This window comes from Jaculus jaculus, chromosome 14 (genome assembly GCF_020740685.1).
Source record: "Jaculus jaculus isolate mJacJac1 chromosome 14, mJacJac1.mat.Y.cur, whole genome shotgun sequence".
NCBI classification, from domain to species: domain Eukaryota; kingdom Metazoa; phylum Chordata; class Mammalia; order Rodentia; family Dipodidae; genus Jaculus; species Jaculus jaculus.
In genome coordinates, this window is record NC_059115.1 from 32,380,802 (window position 1) to 32,402,139 (window position 21,338).

General features: G+C 44.1%; 1 protein-coding gene and 1 pseudogene across 2 annotated transcripts in view; both read left to right on the forward strand.

The window, feature by feature from the left end:
• The first annotated feature begins 367 nt into the window (after positions 1-367).
• Cidec (cell death inducing DFFA like effector c) overlaps positions 368-21,338 on the forward strand; it is a 28,488-nt gene continuing 7,517 nt past the window's right edge. Inside the window, exons 1-3 of one of the 2 annotated variants that reach the window (XM_045133922.1) lie at positions 368-456; positions 17,260-17,337; positions 18,647-18,800. In XM_045133922.1, coding sequence (XP_044989857.1) covers positions 17,285-17,337; positions 18,647-18,800 — 207 coding nt within the window. In that variant the 5' untranslated portion in view covers positions 368-456; positions 17,260-17,284. Of the gene's footprint in view, positions 457-15,588; positions 15,634-17,259; positions 17,338-18,646; positions 18,801-21,338 lie in introns of those variants that run through there. The other variant, XM_045133921.1, reaches the window with a different exon arrangement.
• Positions 5,605-12,411, forward strand: LOC101600295 (annotated as a pseudogene).

The following is a 21,338-nucleotide window of genomic DNA, read 5'->3' on the forward strand; positions in this document are numbered from 1 at the left end:
TTGGGAGGCAGAGGTAGGAGGATTGCCGTGAGTTCGAGGCCACCCTGAGACTCCATAGTGAATTCCAGGTCAGCCTGGGCTAGAGTGAGACCCTACCTCGAAAAACCAAAAAAAAAAAAAAAAAAAAAAGAATCAAGTGCAAAGGATCTGAGAAGGGAACACAAATAGCTTAAACCTTAGACAGCAGAGCCAAGGGAAAATCCAAGCCAGGCATTTCAGAAGGGAGTTCTGGGGGAAAGGGTCAGGCCTCTCCCTTGGACATTCATGCCCTAAACATTTATTAAGCATTCCATGTGTACTTGATGTCCCATGATAAATCAGTCAGTGGATGACTCAAGCAGACTGGTCCTGACAGACTGCAAGTACATCACAGAAGGCACATACAGAGAAGATAGAGAAAACTGCCACAAACTAACCTTGCCTGCAGGCGCTCCTCAGTGATTTGGAGAATACCAGGTGGGTTCCTTTGAAATCAACCTACACTTCTTGATTTTTTTTTTTTTTGTTGTTGTTGTTTGTTTGTTTGTTTGGGTTTTTTGGTTTTTCGAGGTAGGGTCTCACTCAAGCTCAGGCTGACCTGGAATTTACTCTGCATTCTCAGGATGGCCTTGAACTCACAGTGATCCTCCTATCTCTGCCTCCCGAGTGCTGGGATTAAAGGCATGCGCCACCACGCCCGGCAGAGATAGGAGGATCACTGTGAGTTGGGAGGCAGAGATAGGAGGATCACTGTGAGTTCGAGGCCACTCTGAAACCTCATAGTTAATTCCAGGTCAGCCTGGACCAGAGTGAAACCCTATGTTGAAAAACCAAAAAAAAAAAAAAAGGAGGCTAACCATGTGGGCAAACCCTCTTTCCCTCTTTCTTGCCTGTGATTTTGCCTGAATAGCAGGGTATAAGTCTGTCTTTCCTTCCTTGCCTGGCTGGGAAGGGGGCAGCACTTCTTTTTGCCTGGGCAGTTTCCTGCTTGCCTCCTGCATGTGTCTTGTTTTGGGGTGCTTTCTCACTTTGTTACATGTATGATTTTTCTTTGGTCACTGAGTCCTTCACTATTTTTATAAAATATATTTTTGTTTATTTATTTGAGAGAGAGAGAAAGAGAGAGAGAGAGAGAGAGAGAGAGAGAGAGAGAATGGGCATGCCTGAGCCTGCACACTGCAAATGAACTCCAGATGCATGCGCCCCCTTGTACATCTGGCTGATGTGGGTCCTGGAGAATCAAACCAGGATCCTTTGGCTTCGCAGGCAAATGCCTTAACTGCCAAGCCATCTCTCCAGCCCCTCTTTTTTTTTTAATTGACAGCTTTCATACTTACAGACAATAAGCCATGATAATTCCCTCCCCTCACCAATATCTCCCTTCACAAATCCATATTCCATCATATCCCCTCTGTCCATTAGTTTCTCTTTTATTTTGATGTCATTATCTTTTCTCCTATTATGAGGGTCTTCCTTCACTATTTCTCAATCCTCTCAGGTCTTTTCTGTGAAGGGGATCTTTTGGTTCTCATACTTTGCCTTCTACATGTGGGCTTATTGCCTCCTCCAGAGTCTTTTTACCCCCAGAGTTCCTCTGTGGAGAATCTCCCTTTCCAGCCGGTCAAGGAAAAGTCTCCTCCAACTTGAGACTTTCAGCTAGCCTCCTCCCAGGATCTTAATTCCTCCTACTATAAACCTCAATTCATAATTTACCCTTCTTGGAATCTATTTCATTAGTCATTTGCTAAAATAGGATAAGGACCCAAAAGTTGGTGTTCACAGATCCTCCTTGAACCCCCAAATCCTGCATCAATATCACTACTGACCCAGGCTGGCCTCAAACTAGAGATCTTCCTACCTCAGCCCCTTGAGAGCTGGGGGTAGAAGTCTGTGTCACCCTGCCTAGCTGAAATTATTTTGTTTATTTACATATTTCTTTTTTTACCTTTAAAATGTATTTTATTTTTATTTATTTGACAGAGAAAGAGAGTGAATGGGCGCACCAGGGCCTCTAGCCACTGCATACAAGCTCCAAACGGGTGTGCCTCCTTGTGCATCTGGGTCCTTTGGCTTTGCAGGCAAGTGCCTTAACGGCTAAGCTATCCCTTCAGCCCTTTTCTTTTGTTATTTCGAGGTAGGGTCTCACTTTGGCTCAGGCTGACATGAAATTCAGTATGTAGTCCCAGGGTGGCTTCGAACTCATGGCGATTCTCCAACCTCTGCCTCCCAAGTGCTGGGATTCAAGGTGTGTGCCACCACACCCAGTTTACACATTTCTCAGTTTTGGGTCCTGAAAGTGTGGTTCAAAGCTATCTTGTTTCCTGCCATATTCTCAGCTACTAGTGTTGCACAGGAAGTGCTGAATGAATGATGGACTTAGCAAGATTCACCAGGGAAGGATTTAGATCTAAATAATAGTAACAATGCAAAGGAATTTAGAAGCTGCTTTTGCCAAAAGGAAGACATCCTCACTTGGACCTGCAGAGATGCATGAGTTTGATGCTGGGCATGGTGGTGTACGTTTTTAATCCCAGCACTCAGAGGCTGAGGAAGCAGGATCACCAGGCTTTCAAGGCCACTCTGAGACTACATAGTGAATTCTAGGTCAGTTTGGACTAGAGTGAAACCCTACCTCAAAAAAAAAAAAAAGTTTGCCATCTCTGCTTTCATATTTCCTCTTCCTCCTTTTGCTACCTTAAACTTAGATTAGCTTCCTCCTCAACTCTGTACATAGACATGTTAGTCATGTAAGGAATCCTCAGTTTACCTGATCCCTCTCTCCACCCTTCAAGGGTGAAGATACCCGGATAAGGGTAATTAAGACACTCAAAGTTTAGAGGGATGTCATAAGCAACAGGTTGTCAATTTACTAGCTTTTGAAACTTTAACCTGGTGGAAGACACAGCAGCTGTCCTAAGCAATCCCTTCTGGCCACTCCATCACCCATCCTCCCTCTGAGCCCTTTCTCCTTTCCAGCTCATCTCAATTTCCAGCACTGGGGAGTCTTGCAGGCAACCGTCTCCCCGGTACAGGCAGGAACCCCACAACCAGACTTGAGATAATGATCAGTCATACCAGTGTGGCCAAGACTGTTTGACTATGTGTATGTACTGCAGACTCCCCCTTCTCTTTTTCTTCCTCTAGGAAATCCTGGGGCTATTGTCAGTACTCCAAAGACAGTGCTTATGATGCTGGTCATAAGCTGGGCATGGTGGCCCAGCACTCAGCAGGCACAGATAGGAGGATCATTATGAGTTTGAGGCCAGCCTAGACCACAGTGTGAGTTCCATGTCAGTTTGTTAACTATGACTCTGTCTCAAAATACAAAATAAAACAAAAGAACAGAAAAAAAAAATTAAGCCAGGTGTACTGGTGCATGCCTTTAAACCCGGCACTTGGGAGGCAGAGGTAGGACTGTTGTGAGTTTGAGGCCACCCTGACACTACATAGTGAATTCCAGGTCAGTCTGGACTAGAGTGAGACCCTACCTTGAAAACCAAACAAACAAACAAACAAAAAACCAGAAAAGATGCTCATCACCCTTACTTTTCCTGATGTGACTTTAAATGAAAAAACTTCTTTTCCTGTCTCACCATAACTTGTCTCTCTGACTGAATTTTTGAGGTGTCAGGTGGCAAAATCTGGTCTGTTGGGGTCAGGCCTGTGGCCTAGGATCCTGTAACGATAGATAATTCCTATTTATTGGACCCTGGGGATGGATAGACTCTCAGACAAGTACATTTCATGATTACCTCATTTAGTCTTCATGAAAACTTTGTTGAGTAGAAGCTGTTATTATCCCTCTGTCAGATCAAAATGACCCTTAGGCAAGGAGATCATTTAGCTAGTGTCAGACCAGTGGTTTTCTAAATGGGTTCCTGTATAGCCACAGCCTCAGCCTCAGCTTCTCTTAGGAATCTGTTAAATATGCAAATCCAGAGCTGTGGAACACATGCGGAGGAACTAATCTTCAGCACCATTCGCAAAAACATCTTTTATTTATTTTTTTTGACGTAGGGTCTCATTCTAGCCCAGGCTGGACTGGAATTCACTATGTATAGTCTCAGGGTAGTCTTGAACTCATGGCAATCCTCCTACCTCTGCTTCCCCTAGTGCTGGGATTAAAGGCGTGCACCCCCATAGCCAGCTCAAAAAAAAAGAAAACTTTTTATTTAGTTCAGTGGTAGAGCATTTGCCTAGCAAGTGCACAGCCCTGGATTCAGTCATCAGCATGGGGCATGGAAAGATTCAACAGATAAGATACTGAAAAAAAAAAAACAAAAAACTAAGCATTTGTGTCAGTGGGTAAAGTGCTTACCTTGTGTGGTGGTTTGATTCAGGTGTCCCCCATAAACTTAGCTGTTCTGAATGCTAGGTTCCCAGCTGATGGATATTTGGGAATTAATGCCTCCTGGAGGGAGTGTATTGTTGGGGGCAGGTTTATGGGTATTTCCCCATGCCAGTGTTTGGCACACTCTCCTGTTGCTATTGTCCACCTTATGTTGGCCAGGGGGTGATGTCCACTCTCTGCTCATGCCATCGTTTTCCCCTGCCATCGTGGAGCTTCCCCTCCAGCCTGAAAGCCAAAATAAAGCTCTTTTTCCCAGAAGCTGCTCTAGGTTGGGTGATTTCTATCAGTTATGTGAACTGGACTGCAACACCCTGAAAGTATGAGGAACTTAGTTCAGATCCCCAGCCCCACATAAAATCCAGGTGAGGTGATGTGCAACTGTAATCCCAACACTGGAGAAGCAGAGATCCTTAGGGCTTACTGGCTAACTAGTCTAGCTCAGGTGGTGAGCAATAGGTTCAGAAAAACATCCTGTCTCAAAAAAGGGGGGAGGGGCTGAAGGGATGGCTTAGTGTTTAAGGCACTTGCCTACAAACCAAATGACTCAGATTCAATTCCCCAGCACCCACATAAGCCAGATACATAAGGTGGCACATCCGTCTGAAGATCATTTGCTGTGGCTGGAGGCCCTGGCACACCCATTCTCTCTCTCTCAAATAAATAAATAAAATTAAAAACAAATAAGGTGGGGGGAGGGAGGGTATTACCATGGGATATATATTTTTTTCTTCCAAATTTTTATTAACAACTTCCATGATTATAAAAAAATATCCTATGGGAGGGGGTATGATGGAGAATGGAGTTTCAAAGGGAAAAGTGGGGGGAGGGTATCACCATGGGGTATGTTTTATAATCATTGTTAATAAAAATTTGAAAAATAGCCAGGCGTGGTGGGACACGCCTTTAATCCCAGCACTGGGGAGGCAGAGGTAGGAGGATTGCCCTGAGTTCAAGACCACCCTGAGACCCCATAGTGAATTCCAGGTCAGGCTGGGCTAGAGTGAGACCCTATCTCGAAAAACCAAAAATAAAAATAAAAAAAAGTTTGAAAAAATAGCCAGTGTGCACCGAGCACGCGGGCAGCGTCGGGTGGCCATGCTCTTAGTGCCTTGCCCCACCTCCACTTAGGCCTCTGTGCGCCTCCGCCACCGCTGAAGTTCCTGCCTGGTTAGTACTGGGGGAGAGCTATGCTGCCCGGCCCACCTCGGCTTTGAGGCGAGAGGAGCCCCTCGGCCTCTCTCCGCTTGCTGACTTGCATCGAGCCCAGGACCACCATGTCCACGGCGCTCTCCTTCGGTCCGGGGCTTTGGGCTCCACCACCATAGCCGCCGGAGGGACTGGCACAGGAAGCGGATTCTCCTTCGGGTCCAGGACTTCTAGCAACCTGTGAGGCTCAGTCTTGAAACTCTTGGAAACACTGCAACTCCAGCAGTCATTTCTGCTCCTTCCAGTGGTTTTGGAACTGGACTCTTTGGATCTAAGGCTGCCACTGGGTTCACTCTAGGAGGAACAAGTACTGGACCACCAGCCACTACATCTGCATCTACAACAGGATGTAGTTTAGGATTCAGTAAACCTGCCACATCTGCCACACCATTTGCCCTGCCTGTTACTTCTCCCTCAGTTAGTGGTCTCATGCTTTCATCTGCTCTGACATCAATGCCAGCAGCATCCACAGGATTTACTCTAAACAATTTGGGAGCAACAACAGCCATAGCTACAACTGCATCCACAGGCCTTTCTTTAAGGGGAGCCTTAGCTGGTCTGGGAGGTTCACTATTCCAGACAAATACAGCAACATCAGGTCTTGGACAGAATGCTTTAACTTTGTCTTTGGGAACTACAGCACCCACTTAAAGTGTAGGCAATGAAAGCCTTGGTGGTATAGATTTGAGTACCTCATCAGATAAAAAGAGTGTTAAAACAGGAATGAGACCAGAGGATAGTAAAGCACTGAAAGATGAAACCCTACCTCCTGTCATCTGTCAGGATGTTGAATATCTCCAAAATTTGTCAAGGAACAAAAACAGGTTCAAGAAGAAATTAGTAGTGGTTAAGATGGTGGCTTAGGTACCACGCCAAAGCGGCCTAGTGGGGAAAAAGAATGAAAAAACTCAGCAAAATACACCCTTTTACTAAAAAGTGAGGTGTATAGGAAATCGAAATGGCAGTGGAGAAGTAGAAGAGATCCAGAGCCCGCACAGGCCGGCAAAAGCGGTCCTGGCAGGTCGGCAGACCTCAGCAACAGCAGCGCACCGGAAAGCCTCCAGGCTCGTTCTAGCAGCAGGAAAAGCCAGGTGCGGGGAGCTTCCACCCATACTGGAGCTCTCCGCAACTCAAGAATCGTGAAGGGAGAGCGGCAGTGAACAACGGAGGATCACAAGGTAGAAGAACACGTGGAACAGTGAGAGAACTAGGGGAACTAGAGCAGCTGCGGCTACCACACCCGCCCCCCCAGCCCCGGGACCTGGCTGCGCCAACTTGAGCCAACAGCAGGACCCAAGCAGGAGCAGAGTCCAGCAGCAACATCAGCGGCTCCAGAACCAACAGCGGCAGATCCAGCAGCAGCAGAGGATCCAGCAGGGGCAGCTAAAGCAGCAGCAGCAGTGGTGGACCCAGCAGAGGCCGCTTTAGCAGCAGCAGCAACAGATCCAGCAGCAGCAGCTTCAGCAGCAGTAGCGGTTCCAGCAGCGGGGGTGCTGATCTGCAGGGCCACAGTTGCCAGCCTCGGTTTGCCCTGCAGGAAAAGCCAGTGCCCAGTGCCAGAAATCAGAACAGCAGCCTGAGGATCCAGGCAGCAACTTGACTGAGACCAAAATCATCCAAGGTAACTGGGATTGCACCAGGGAAGGGTCTCTCTCACTTGGTCACAAGCTGACTTGGATCCCTCAACAGACCAGAAATCTTAACCTCTTTGTTGATAGAGGATCTGGTTGTTATAATAACTACTCTTGCATACATACGTGGGGCTGTTTTTGACTGAATGTGTACAGTTTAGTTAAATTTTAGAATCTACCTGTATTTTATTCCACTCAGCCTGCTTGAATACTCCCATAGCAGGGAAACTCAACCCCTAGGAACACCTTTGTAGATACTCTGAGAGTCTTAAGAGCCACACCTAACACCTTAAGCTCATACCCTGAAAATATATAACATCAAATCAATTGATACAGCTAAGAATACCCAGCTAGCCGGAAAATACAAGCTTTAATTTAATCCAAGATGCAAAAATATATACATTATAACACAAGAAACACTAAAAAGCAAGACGATATAAATCCACCTAAAAGTATTAATGCATCAGAAATGTCCTCCAGTGAGAACGAGTTAGAGGAAATGCCTGAGAAAGAGTTCAAAGGAATGATTGTAAATATGTTCAAAGAGGTCAAAGAACAAAATCAAAAGAATCAAAGAAGAAACCAAAGAGGAAATCAAAGGAATCAAAGAAGACGCAGGACACCAATTTAATGAAATAAAGAAGGCAATACAAGACATAAATACAGAAATAGAAATAATAAAGAAAAACCAGTCAGAATTACTAGCAATGAAGAACACAGTTAATGAAATAAAAAACTCTGTAGAAAATCTCACCAGTAGGATGGATGAGGGATAGGTCAGAATATCTAAGCTAGAAGACCAGGTGGCAGATCTAATACAGTCCAACAAAGAGAAAGACAAACTTATAGAAAAGTATGAGTGGGAATTTCAAGATATTTGGGACACTATGAAAAGATCCAATTTAAGAATTCAGGGAATAGTAGAAGGAGAAGAATTCCACTCCAAAGGCATAGTAGGCATCTTCAACAAAATCATAGAAGAAAATTTCCCCCAAATTGGGAAAGAGGTGCCATTGCAGATACAGGAAGCCTTTAGAACCCCAGCCAGACAAAACCTGGAAAGAACCTCTCCTTGCCATATTATAATCAAAGTTCCAAACACACACACCAAAGAAAAAATATTGAAAACAGTTAGAGAGAAAAATCAAGTTACCTACAAAGGCAAGCCCATCAGGATTACAGCAGATTATTCAACACAAACTTTAAAAGCCAGAAGGGCTGGTGGTATCACCATACCTGATTTTAACCTATACTACAGAGCCATAGTAACAAAAACAGCGTGGTACTGGCACAAAAACAGACATGTAGATCAGTGGAACAGAGTAGAGGATACAGATGTAAGCCCAGGTAGCTATAGCCACCTGATATTTGATAAAAATGCCAAAAATACTCATTGGAGAAAAGATAGCCTCTTCAGCAAATGGTGTTGGGAAAACTGGATATATATCTGTAGAAGGATGAAAATAGATTCTTCTCTCTCACCATGCACAAGAATTAAGTCCAAGTGGATTAAAGACCTTAACATCAGACTTGAAACTCTGAAACTGCTATAGGAAAAAGTAGGGGAAACCCTTCAACATATTGGTCTTGGCAAAGACTTTCTGAATACAACCCCAATTGCCCAGGCAATAAAACCACAGATTAATCACTGGGACCTCATGAAATTACAAAGATTTTGCACTGCAAAGGACACAGTGAAAAAAGCAAAGAGGCAACCTACAGAATGGGGAAAAATCTTTGCCAGCTAAATATCTGATAGAGGATTAATATCTAGGAAATACAAAGAACTCAAAAAGTTAACTAATAAGGAATCAAACAAGCCAATCAAAAAATGGGCTATGGAGCTAAATAGTGCTTCTCAAAGGAAGAAATACGAATGGCATATAAGCATCTAAAAAAATGTTCTATGTCACTAGTTACCAGGGAAATGCAGATTAAAACTACATTGAGATTCCATCTCACTCCTGTCATATTGGCTACCATCATGAAAGCAAATGATCATAAATGTTGGCGGGGATGTGGAAAAAGAGGAACCCTTCTACACTGCTGGTGGGAATGCCATCTGGTCCAGCCATTGTGGAAATCAGTGTGGAGGTTCCTAAAACAGCTAAAGATTGATCTACCATATGACCCAGCTATAGCACTCCTAGGCATATATCCTAAGGACTCGTCTCATTTCCTTAGGAGTATGTGCTCAACCATATTTATTGCTGCTCAATTTATAATAGCTGGGAAATGGAACCAGCCTAGATGTCCCTCAACTGATGAGTGGATAATGAAGATGTGGCACATTTATACAATGGAGTTCTACTCAGCGGTAAAGAAAAATGAAGTTATGAAATTTGCAGAAAAATGGATGGATCTGGAAAGGATTATACTAAGTGAGATAACCCAGGCCCAGAAAGCCAAGCGCCACGTGTTCTCCCTCATATGTGGATCCTAGCTACTGATGATTGGGTTTCTGCGTGAGAAGGAAAATACTTACTAGCAGAGGCCAATAAGTTAAAAAGGAGTATAAAGGGAAGAGAAAGGAAGGGAAGAGGGTACCTAATAGGTTGGTATTGTATATATGTAAATACAATGATTGAGTTGGGGAGGTAATATGATGGAGAATGGAATTTCAAAGGGGAAAGGGTGGGGGGGAGGGTATCACCATGGGATATTTTTTTATAATCATGGAAAATGTTAATAAAAATTTTAAAAAATAGAAAAAAGAAATAAGTTCTAGAGCTAGGGAGATTTTCCAGTGGTAAAAGTGCTTGCTTGCAACGCCTAAGGACCCGGGTTCAATTCCCAAGTACCCACGTAAGCCAGATGCACAAGGCAGCACATGCATCTGGAGTTAGTTTGCAGTGGCTGGAGCCCCTGGCATGCCCATTCTCTTTCTGGCTTCCTCTCTCTCTCCCCCCCCCCCCACTCTCTCTCTCTCTCATAAATAAATAAATAAAATTATATATATATATCTATACATATATATATATATCTATACATATATATATTTTTTAAAAATAAGTAAAGTCTAGTGCTGGAGAAATGGCTCAGTGGTTAAGCAAACATGAGGGACATGAGAGACCACTTGAGGTACATCTTAAGGACCCACATAAACAGCTGAGCATGGCTTGGAATTCACTATGTAGTCTCAGGGTGGCCTTGAACTCATGATGATCCTCCTACCTCTGCCTCTGGAGTGCTGGGATCAAATGGGTGCACCACCATGCCCAGCTAGAAAGGGCAATTTGTGAGATGGCAAAGCCTAAGAGGGATTAGCTATCACCCTTGTAGAGGCTGGTGACAGATGGTGCGGCCTATCTGCCTTGTCTGGCTGATCCCAACAGTCCTTTAGGCCTGCCTGTGACCTTGGCCTGGGACTGTCTGCTGAAGACCTTTGGCAATGGAGGAGATGGTTCTAGGGAGGTTCTAGCACCAAGGAAGGGACTCAGGTGGCACCTACTGTACTGCCTTGCCATGTTGGGCAAGCTGGGTGTGTCTTTCCATTCCTGGAGAGTTGGCTCACTGTTCCCTCCTTGCTGGAAACAAACTCAAGATGCCCATGGTGAGGTCAGTTTCAGTTGAAGATGCCTTGCATGAGAAAGAAGAACAAAAATGTATTTCCTCCTTTTTAATTAGAGTTTTCAGTTCGCATCTAGAGACTTAGATATCATTAACTCTGGCATTTTCAAATACAATTTGTTTTAGTTGATTCTCATCCCCCATCTTCCCCTGAGCTCCCCTCTTCCCCACACAAGGTTCCTCCCCCTTCTGTTTCCACGTCACATGTGCTCTTTCACCCTTCCCTCACCTCTCCCCCTGAACATCCCCGTACTCGCTCTCCATTACCATTCTGCTTTTATAGATTTGACCAAAATTTCCCTCTTTATTTGCATGCTCATAGATGTAATTAGCTGGGATCCACATGTCAGAGGGAACATGCAGATTGGGCCCATGTGAGTATGGGTCACTTCACCTGATAAAATTCTCTCCAGGTTCATTCATTTGTCTGAAAATTTCATTGTTCTGTACTACTAAATATAATTTCTTTGTGCGTATGTACCACATTTTCATTATCCATTCATCTATTGATGGGCATTTAGGGTGATTCCACTTCATAACTATTGTAAATAAAGCAATAAACATGAATGTATAAGTAAAAAAAAAAAAAGAAGAAGAAATTAGTAGAATGTCTTCCAAAGCCATGCTTAAAGTCCAAGAAGACATTAAAGCTCTGAAGCAGCTTCTGTCTTTAGCTGCCAGTGGATTGCAGAGAAACACCCTCAATATTGACAAATTGAAAATAGAAATGGCTCAGGAGTTAAAGAATGCTGAAATAGCTTTAAGAACCCAGAAAACACCACCTGGACTCCAGCATGAAAACACAGCTCCTGCTGACTACTTCAGAATCTTGGTTCCACAGTTTGAGGCACAGCTTCAGCAGTACAGACGACAAATTGAAGAACTGGACAATCATCTTGCCTCTCAAGCAAATAATTCACATATAACCCCTCAAGATTTATCAATAGCTATGCAGAAAATTTATCAAACGTTTGTAGCTTTAGCTGCCCAACTTCAGTCTATTCATGAAAATGGAAAGGTGCTCAAAGAACAGTACCTTGGTTACAGGAAAATGTTCTTGGGAGATGCTGTAGATGTGTCTGAAGCTAGGTGAGCAGAAACTGAGAAGTGGCAGAATGCACCCACAGTTACTACTGGACCCACCCCTTTCAGCACCATGCCAAATGCAACAGCCGTTGCCATGGCTGCCACACTTACACAGCAGCCACAGCCTGCTGCAGGGCCACAGCCATCTCTGGGAGTTAGTTTTGGAATGCCATTCGGCTTGGGTATTGGCACTGGCTTGCAATCAAGTGGCTTAGGTTTTTCAAACCTTGGAGGATTTGGAGCTAGCTCTGGTTTTGGATGCAGCACCACAGGGGCCTCTACATTTGGATTTGGAACAACAAATAAACCCTCAGGAAGTCTTAGTACAAGCTTTGGCAGCTCAAGTACATCTGGGTTTAACTTCAGCAACCCTGTCATCACAGCATCAGCTGGTTTGGTATTTGGGGTGTCCAATTCTGCCTCTGCAGGTTTTGGAACAGGAGGACAACTCCTTCAGTTGAAGAAACCTCCATCTGGAAACAAAAGAGGAAAAAGATAAACATATGGGTTGATGTGTTGAGAGACTGCTTAGCCAGCGCCGCTCCCTCTATGATTCTATTTTTCTAATGCAGCAATGGAATTGCATCCCAGGAGATTTACAAAGCTTTCATATTTTTTCCCTACTCTGGAATTTGAACTTTGTTTGCCATACTGAGCGTCATCTTTCTTGTGGATTTTATATCCAATTGTGTTTTTTTTAATTCTAAATGTAGGAAATGTGATTACATTAATGATTGATAGTGGTAAAAACAACAACAAAAAACAACCTGAAACCTGTGATTTAACGTAGTGTTGATGTAAGTGTTTTTGTTGATAAGGTAATATGCACATTGGTTTCTTACACAGATGGTATGAACTGTGGTGCCTATACTTGTATTAGTTCCTTGAAATGGTATTTTGAACTATACTGCAGGGCATCTTGTGAATATGTATATAATTATATGCAGAATAATACACACTATGTGTGCATATGAAATATATATTTACAGACTTACTAATTTTGCCTCAGACTGTTCCCCTTTTCTAGTGATATTCAATTTTTCACCTTTTAAGCTTGAAATCTTCAGTACTTACAGTGATCAGCTAGAGAGGTACCCAGTCATTTCATTTGTTTGTAACACTTACTAAGTGGTTATTGACATAAATAATTAACCAACTCAATGGCAGTGCTCCCAGTCCTTTCTGTTTTTGTTTCCACCTCAACCTTTAGTAGATACTTCCAGTGAGGGGTACTGCTAAGACTCATCACCAGATTTTAACAACCTTTCCCCTTACTTACTCCCCTCCTACTACTATGAGATCATTTCTCCTATCTGAAATGGGCTTTCAGGAGCATATTTAAACTCCAGACTGTGGGCCTGGGGACAAAGAGGTATTAAGCCAAATTGAATCTATGCAGGTGAAGGGCAGACGCATTGTTAATTCACTGAGAACTTATTTAGCTGTGCCAGCACAGGCCCTTCTTACAGGGCTAACTGACACCAAATGGAGGCTTCTCAGCCTTCTATGTCTTAAGTGAGTGCATAATTTGTAATAGAGAAAAATGGATTTTAAGAAAAATATTCTTTGTAACAACTGTAAACATGCAGTTTTAACAGTGAACAAAGCTCCAGGTGATGGAGCAGAGGCGTGTCAGGTTGTGCCAGTGTAATATATGTCCACATTAGCAGTGATGTCGAGTGGGTAAACAAGAACCCGTACAAAGAGAAATGCCTTAGCCATGATTTTTGAAAACCAGTAGATAGGCCTCTATTTATCTTTCAAGTACAGTTTGCAAATGGGATAGAAACACGGAGTTTCACTGAAAATAGTTTTAAGTTTTTAATATAGAGGTTTGTACATAATGTGCATCAGTGAATATTTCCAGAATTATTTTCACCTATGCACCTTTTTTCTAAAATAGGTATGATGTATATAAATACACATATATTTTCTAGTATAATGTTAGTTGGGTTTGATTATAAAGTGTCATCTTTTATTTATTAGCATATAACAATGATTGGCTTTCATCATTTTGTTATTTTTGCATCTTGATGCATTAAGATAAAGTTCTAAACATGCTTTTATTATAGATTTCTCTAGTACTACAGTCTCCAGTCCAGATCATGGGGGAAGATAGGGAGAAAAAAGTGTGCTTTTACTTTTTGAGTTACTGTCAGAGTTATATACACAGTTGCACCAAACTTTCTTTGGGGGGGAGACATTGCATTGTGCTACAAATATCTGAATATATATATTTTTTCCTTTCTGTACTTTACATTTCATGTGTTGATCAACTGGAGATCTGTAACAGGTTAATTTGTGACAGGAGTCAGAGTGTTTTGTCATTGTCTTGTCTTCACTTTGTTCAGCACCTCCTGTGGAAACAATAAAACTTACTGTGTCAGTTGCTTTGAATCTTAAAAAAAATTTTGAAAAATAAAAAAGAAAGACAGAAATAAAAAATAAGGTGGGGCTGGAGAGATGGCTTAGCAGTTAAACACTTGCCTGTGAAGCCTAAGGACCCCGGTTCGGGCTCAATTCCCCAGGGCCCACATTAGCCAGATGCACGAGGGGGTAGGGTCTCACTCTAGCCCAGGCTGACCTGGAATTCACTATGTAGTCTCAGGGTGGCCTTGAACTCATGACAATCCTCCTACCTCTGCCTCCCAAGTGCTGGGATGAAAGGCGTGCACCACCACACCAGGTGAGCTTCTGTCTTAAATAAGTAAACAGATATGATTCATAGGGCATACAATTTAACCCCCTCCCCAACTCCAGTATATTTTTGGTATATTTACAGTTATTCAGCTATCACCAAGCAGATTGTGATGAGATGGATAGATAAGAGCATTCTGTTTCCTCTAGAAGAAATACGGCACCCCTTAGTAGCCACTCTCCATTTTCTTCCCATCCCCACTCACAGCCTTAATCACCAACTAATCTATTTTCTGACTTCATTGGTTTATGTATTCTGGACATTTCATATATGTGGAATCATATTGTGATCTTTTATGGCTGGCTTCTTCCATTTTGTGTAATAATGTACAGCTTTTCAATTGAGAAGTTATACATTATTTATAATGTATATTCTATTTTGTTTTGTTTTGTTTTGGTTTTTTGAGGCTGACCTGGAATTCACTATGTAGTCTCAGGCTGGCCTCAAACTCAAAGTGATCCTCCTACCCCTGCCTCCTGAGTGCTGAGATTAAAGGTGTGCACCATCATGCCCAGCATATACTGTATTTTTATCCATTCACTGAGTAAAGAACATTTGTGTTGTTTCCACCTTTCTTGTGATTCTAGAACCAAATAAATAGACAATTGAGATTAACTATCAGAGTAGCCTAGGCTGCCTAAAACTCTCAGCAATCCTCCTGCCTCAGACTTCCAAGTGCTGGGTTTACAGACTTGAGCCATCTCACCTGCCTTCAAAGCACTTCCTGTTATTGTAACTAATTCCTATCACAATCCTATAAAACAGGATCATTATCTGCTTACAAATATGAGACTCATCTGAGCAGCTAGCATGAGGTGGAACTCAAACCACAACCCACTTCTGCCTTCTGTGCCCTCTTGCCTGGTATCATGTCCTGGCTGTACTCTCTTGCAAAGCTTTCAACACATGCCTTCTTCCCTCCTTTCAGGCCTTTCTGGAAGTCAGGCTGGCTCAAAATCCCTAGGGGAGCATTTCAGACTCACTCCCTATGCCTTTTTCCCCAGTGGGGTGGAAGGCCAGGGGTGTGGCTTCATGGGTGATGGAAATAAAATGGAGAGAGAGGCCTGTGCTGTGCCGGCCACACAGTGTTGTAAGCAGGCTGTGAGGGGGAGGTGAGCAGTCTGGTGTTTTGCTCCTAGAGCAGGTGTGGTGGGGCTTGGTGGAGTTTTGCCAGGGATAGAAAGTGGGGAATAATGCTAATGTGAGTGGGTTTGGGATGTGCTAAGCGGGGAACAAGGCTTTGACTGTGGGGGCTAATCTGGTGAGATTTCAAGTTGTTAGAAGGAAAGAATGGTTTTATTACTAGATAAGGGATTCTTTTAAAATATTTTATTTGTTTGGGAGAGAGGGGAAGGGAGAAGGAGAAAGAAAGAGGCAGAGAAAGAGAAAATGGGCATGCCAGGGCCTCCAGCCACTGCAAACTCCAGATGCATGGGCCATCTTGTACATCTGGCTTACATTGGTTCTGGGGAACCGAACCTGGGTCCTTAGGCTTTGTAGGCAAGTGCCTTAACTGTTAAGCCATCTCTCCAGCCCAGATTTTAAGAAATTCTGTTTATTTGCACATGTGTATATATTTGGGCATGCCAGGATCTCTTGTGATTGTGATTGGACACTAGATGCATGTCACACTTTTTTAACATCTGGCTTTATATGGGTGCTGAGGAATTGAGCCTCAAGCCAGCAGGCTTTGCAAGCAAGAGACTTTATCTACTGAGGCATTTCCCCAGCCCCAGGGGAAGGGGATTCTGTCCCATGCCTACTCCTTCCTGTGCTAAGGGCTGAGATGCAGGGACCAGTGATACTAGAGCAGAAATGGACAGAGAGGCACCTTGCCTAGGAAGGGTAAGATGGATAGGTCATTCTGTGAGCCATCTAAGACTTTCTGGATCAAAAGCAGGGAAACTGGGGCCCTGAGGCTATATCCTTCAAGCTCTGAGTCTGAGGAGAGCATTACAGGTGGAAGGGACTGCCTGGGCAGAGGACTGGAGCCAAATGTGAAGGGTTGAAGCATAGAGAAAACAGTGACACGGGAATCCAGGGCTACCTGCCTAGACCTGTGCTATCCAATATGGGTACTCAGAGTCACACACCACAGTGGCTATTAAATTAGCTAAAATAGAACAGAATTCAAGATTAAGTTCCTTAGGGTTCAGTAGCCACATATAGCCAGTAGCTATGGTATTGGAGAGCACAAACTCAGACCATCTTCAGCATCACAGAAAGTTCTCTTGGCCAGTGCTAAGTCTCAGGAGGGTTCAATTGCTCAAGGGTCTGTGGGAGAGAGCAAGCTCAGATGGGCTAGCTGCCTGTGAAGTGTCTGAGCAATTGGTGACCTTCAGGTCCCTAGCAGCGAGAGGTGACTCACCTCCTGCCAACATAAAGTGGACTCTGCCCCCAGGGACAGGAACAAGCCAGGCAGGGCTTCTTTAGTGCTGACTTGAGCTCTCTTGCTCAGTGTGAACAGAGCCGGGGCCAGAGAGACATGGAGTGAGTGGAGCTGATGCAGGGAAGCAGCTGCTAAGGGGAGGCTAACCTAAGCACGGGGGGGGGGGGGTAGGTTTTTAGAGGCTCCAGCTGGGTCATAGCTGGCATAGGGCTTGGGGAGGCATAGGGACATTTACAGGAGAGATGGTGCAGGGACTTGCTGGGTAGTAGTTGGGATACACAGTCAAATGATAAAAGAGAGGTCCTTCCTCCTACCCCACTCTAACCAGTTATTTCTGTTTCCATCCCAGGTCCAACACAGTCCAGCTGACAAGGATGGAATATGCCATGAAGTCCCTCAGCATGCTTCACCCCAAGTCCCTGTCCAGGTGAGGAGAGGGCACAAGGGAAGAGGAGCTGTCAGTTAGAATGTCTCAAACTCTAAGTGTCTCCTGGAACAAGGCGTAGTGGCACATACCTTTAATCCAGCACTTGGGAGGCAGAGGTAGGAGGACTGCTGTGAGTTGAAAGCCAGCCTGGAACTACACAGTGAATTCCAGGTCAGTGTGGGCTCGAGCAAGACCCTATCTTGAAAACAAAGCAAAACAAATAATAATAATAAATAAATTATTATTAATTATAATTATTATAATATTATTAATAATATTATATTATTATAAATCATGTTATTATTATATTATTATAAATAATAAATTAATAAAATAATAAAAATAGAAATTAAAAATAAAGAGTCTCCTGCCCTACCAACTGAGCTAGCATCTCACAGAACTCAAACTTTAGTGGATATAGAAATCATAGGGGCAACTCCTTAAAATGCAGACTTGAGCTGGGCTTGGTAGACACACCCTTAATCCCAGCACTCGGGTGGCAGAGGTTAGAGGATTGCTGTAAGTTCGAGGCCAGCCTGGGACTACATAGTGAATTCCAGTCAGCCTGGGCTAGAGTGAGACTCTACCTTGAGAAAACTAAAAAATAAAAATACACAACTGAGTGAAGGGGTTGGTAGTGGAGCCTGAGATCCTGCAGTTCCGACAAGGCTGCGTAGGGTGTTCCTACTTCCACCTCCACTGACCACCACATCTGCAATAGAGAGGGGCCAGGCTATGTGCTTGATGCTTCCATTCCTGATCCCCTGTGAGCCTCCTACCTCCTCCTGGAAGTGGAGCTCATCATTCCAGTGTGAGGAAACAGGCACGGAGTGGACCCTCATTCACCTACTAAATCTGTTGGCAGTCAAAATTTAAACTTGGGCCTGACCTAATCCCAGACCCAGATTCTCTCCAGTCTTCTGTTCTGTGTACTTCAGTGTTCAAAAATGCCCTACATTGGCCTCAGGCTTTCCCTACTTTGCAGGTGAGGGGACCGAGGCCAAGAGGGGAAAGTGATCATAGAAGAATATGGCTTGGCCCCATTGCCTTGCTACCTGTCGGAAAACCACTTAGTAACTTGTTAGACATTCAAACCCTCCATCTGTGCCAGATCTGCTGAATGGGGGTCTGCATATGAGCAAGACCTAAGCAATTTAGGGACATCCATCTGAGTTGCATTCTCTGGCTGCCTGTGAGAAAGTCGCCTGAAGCAGGCGTGCTGGGTGGGAGGGAGGAGGCATGTGTATGCTCAGCCTAGCAGTCCTTGTGGAAGGCAGCGGCTCACCTTGATGTTCCAAACTGTCCGTAGGCACGTGGCAGTGAGCACAGCAGTTGTGACCCAGCAGCTGCTGTCTAAACCTAGCCGGGACGCCCCCAGGGCCCGGCCCTGCAGAGTCACCACCGCAGATCGGAAGGTGCGCAAGGGCGTCACAGCACACAGCCTTAAGGACCTCATCAGCAAGGTAGGGACCTATTTGCACTCCACATAGCTCAGCCCCAGATCGTCACTGAGAGCTGGTCCTGCCAGCTGCGTTTGTCTTCTGGGTTGTTGTCTGGGGTTCTGGGTGGAGAGGGGAGAGGAGGAGCAGGAGAGGGCATAATGGTGAAAAGTTCATTTGGGTTGGCTTTATCTGCCTGGAGAACTATGACAGGTGATAGCTGTCTAGTGACAAGCGAAAGTCAATACATTACCTTCCTACACAATAACAGTAGGCCAGTGGTATTTACAGAGCATTTTCTTGCTGAAAAGACTCTTAGGCTCCCTTTTCCTGTGGTTCTTAAAGTCTAGTGGAGGCATGGCAGTGTGGACAGCCTGTCCTCTCAGTAGTCAGAAGGTACAGGCTGGAAGATCACCTGACGGCCAAGGCCAGCCAAAGATACATAGCCAGACCCTGTACAAACCAAGCCCCCAAATCAAAGCAAAACATTAATAGTCACTTTACCTGAAAGTGTCTAAGAGTTGGGGAAATGCACAGAACGTCAGAGCTTTCCTTCTTCAACTCTTACCTGCAGCCAGCACAGCTCCTATCTCTGTATTCCACCATGAGACTTATGAAAAGGCTCTGTTCAAACTCTTAGTACACTTTTGTTGGAGGAAACCCAGAGCAGTCAGCTCTTGTACTGATAGCAAGCAAGAACAATACACCATCCCCATTACCCCTCTCCTCTCCAGTGAGGGGGGACTTCTCCCTCTGCCCTTACAATTCTGCTTGTTCTTTTAAGTTTTATTTGTTTATTTATTGAGGCAGGGTTTCACCCTAGTCCCAGGCTGATATGGAAATCATTATGTAGTCTCAGACTGGCTTTGAACTCACAAAGATCCTCCTACCTTTGCCTCCCAAGTGCTAGGATTAAAGGCAGATATCACCATGCCTGGCTTAAGTATTTATTTATCTATTTACTTGAGAGAGACAGAGAAATAATATAATAAATAAACAAATAAAAATATTAAATAAGTTGGGTGTGGTGGTGCATGTCTTTAATTCCAGCACTTGGGAGGCAGAGGTAGGAGGAGGATCACCATGAGTTCAAGGCCAGTCTGAGACTACATAGTGAATTCTAAGAATTCCAGGCCAGTTTGGGCTAGAGTGAGACCGTACCTCGAAAAGCTAAAACCAAAACCAAAACAAAAACAAAACCCAAGGGCTGGAATGTGGAATGTGACTCAGTGGTAGAGTGTTTGCCTAGCATACATTAGGGTGGCTTAGGCTGCCCTGGAACTCACTATGTAGCCCAGGCTAACATGAACTTGTGGCTATCCTGCCTCAGCCTCCCAAGACCTGGAAATATAGTAGTGAGTTATCTACCATCTACCTCTTTTCTTCTTTTCTTTCCTTCCCTTTTCTCTTTTCTTTCTTTTCCACAGGATGAGGAACTCACTATGTAGATGAGGCTGGCTGAAACATGCTTTGATCCTCCTGCCTCTGCCTCCTAAGTGGTAGGATTACAGACATATGCCACCATACTTGGCTGAACTGTATAATTTAAATGTGAAGTTGTACAGGCCTGTAAACCCAGCTACTTGAGAGGTTGAAGTAGAAGGCTCCCAAACTCAAGGCCTGCTTTGTGCTGCAGGGTGAATTTAAGGCCAGTCTAGACACCTTAGTAAGATCCTATCTGAAAATCAAAAGGAAAAAGGGAAGCTGGATATGGTGGTTTACACCTATAATCCCTGCACTAGAGGTAGGAGAATTGCCATGAGTTTGGGGCCAGCCTGGGCTACAGAATGAGTTCCAGGTCAGCCTAGACTAAAGTGAAACCCTGCCTAAAAGAAAAAGGAAAATGAGGACTGTAGGTGGAACTAAGTGGTAGAGTGCTTACCACATGCAAATACTACCAATTTTTAAAAATTATTAAATTATTATATTTATTGAGGTCAGTAGAGCCAAGGAAAGGCACCTGCAGGGCTAGAGATCCCATGTGGATGGCCTGGGGAAGAAAGCGTGGGAAGAAAAGAGAAAAGAAAGTTCAAGGAGCTCCTGCCATGTGGGGAGCTGGAGGGGAAAAAGAACCCATGTGGAGAGTCAGGGCTAGGGGGCCCTCTACTACCAAAATTTTTTCAGATCGCAGCATGGTAGCACACATCTTTAATCCCAGCACTCAGGAGGCAGAGGTAGGAGGATTGCCATGAGTTCAAGGCCACCTTAAGACTACATAGTGAATTTCAGGTCAGCCTGAGCTAGAATGAGACCCTACCTTGAAAAAAACAACAACAAAAAAATTTTTTAAAGACTTATAAATTATATCTCACTAAATTAAAAGTACATACATGGCTCCTATTATATTTTATTGGACTGCCCTGTTCTAGACTATTCCCAAGCTCTCTTAGTACTAGGAAGTGTCAATGTACAGTCCTTGGGTGGTGACCCCAGGGCAGAGAGCGTGGGCCCCAGGGCCACTGTGTGGATCCCAGCCTGCTTGATCTTTCTCTGGCTACTGAGGTGCTGCTAAGTGGGTCTTTCCGGTCCAGCTTTATGGTTCCATGGGGATGTCAAAGACAA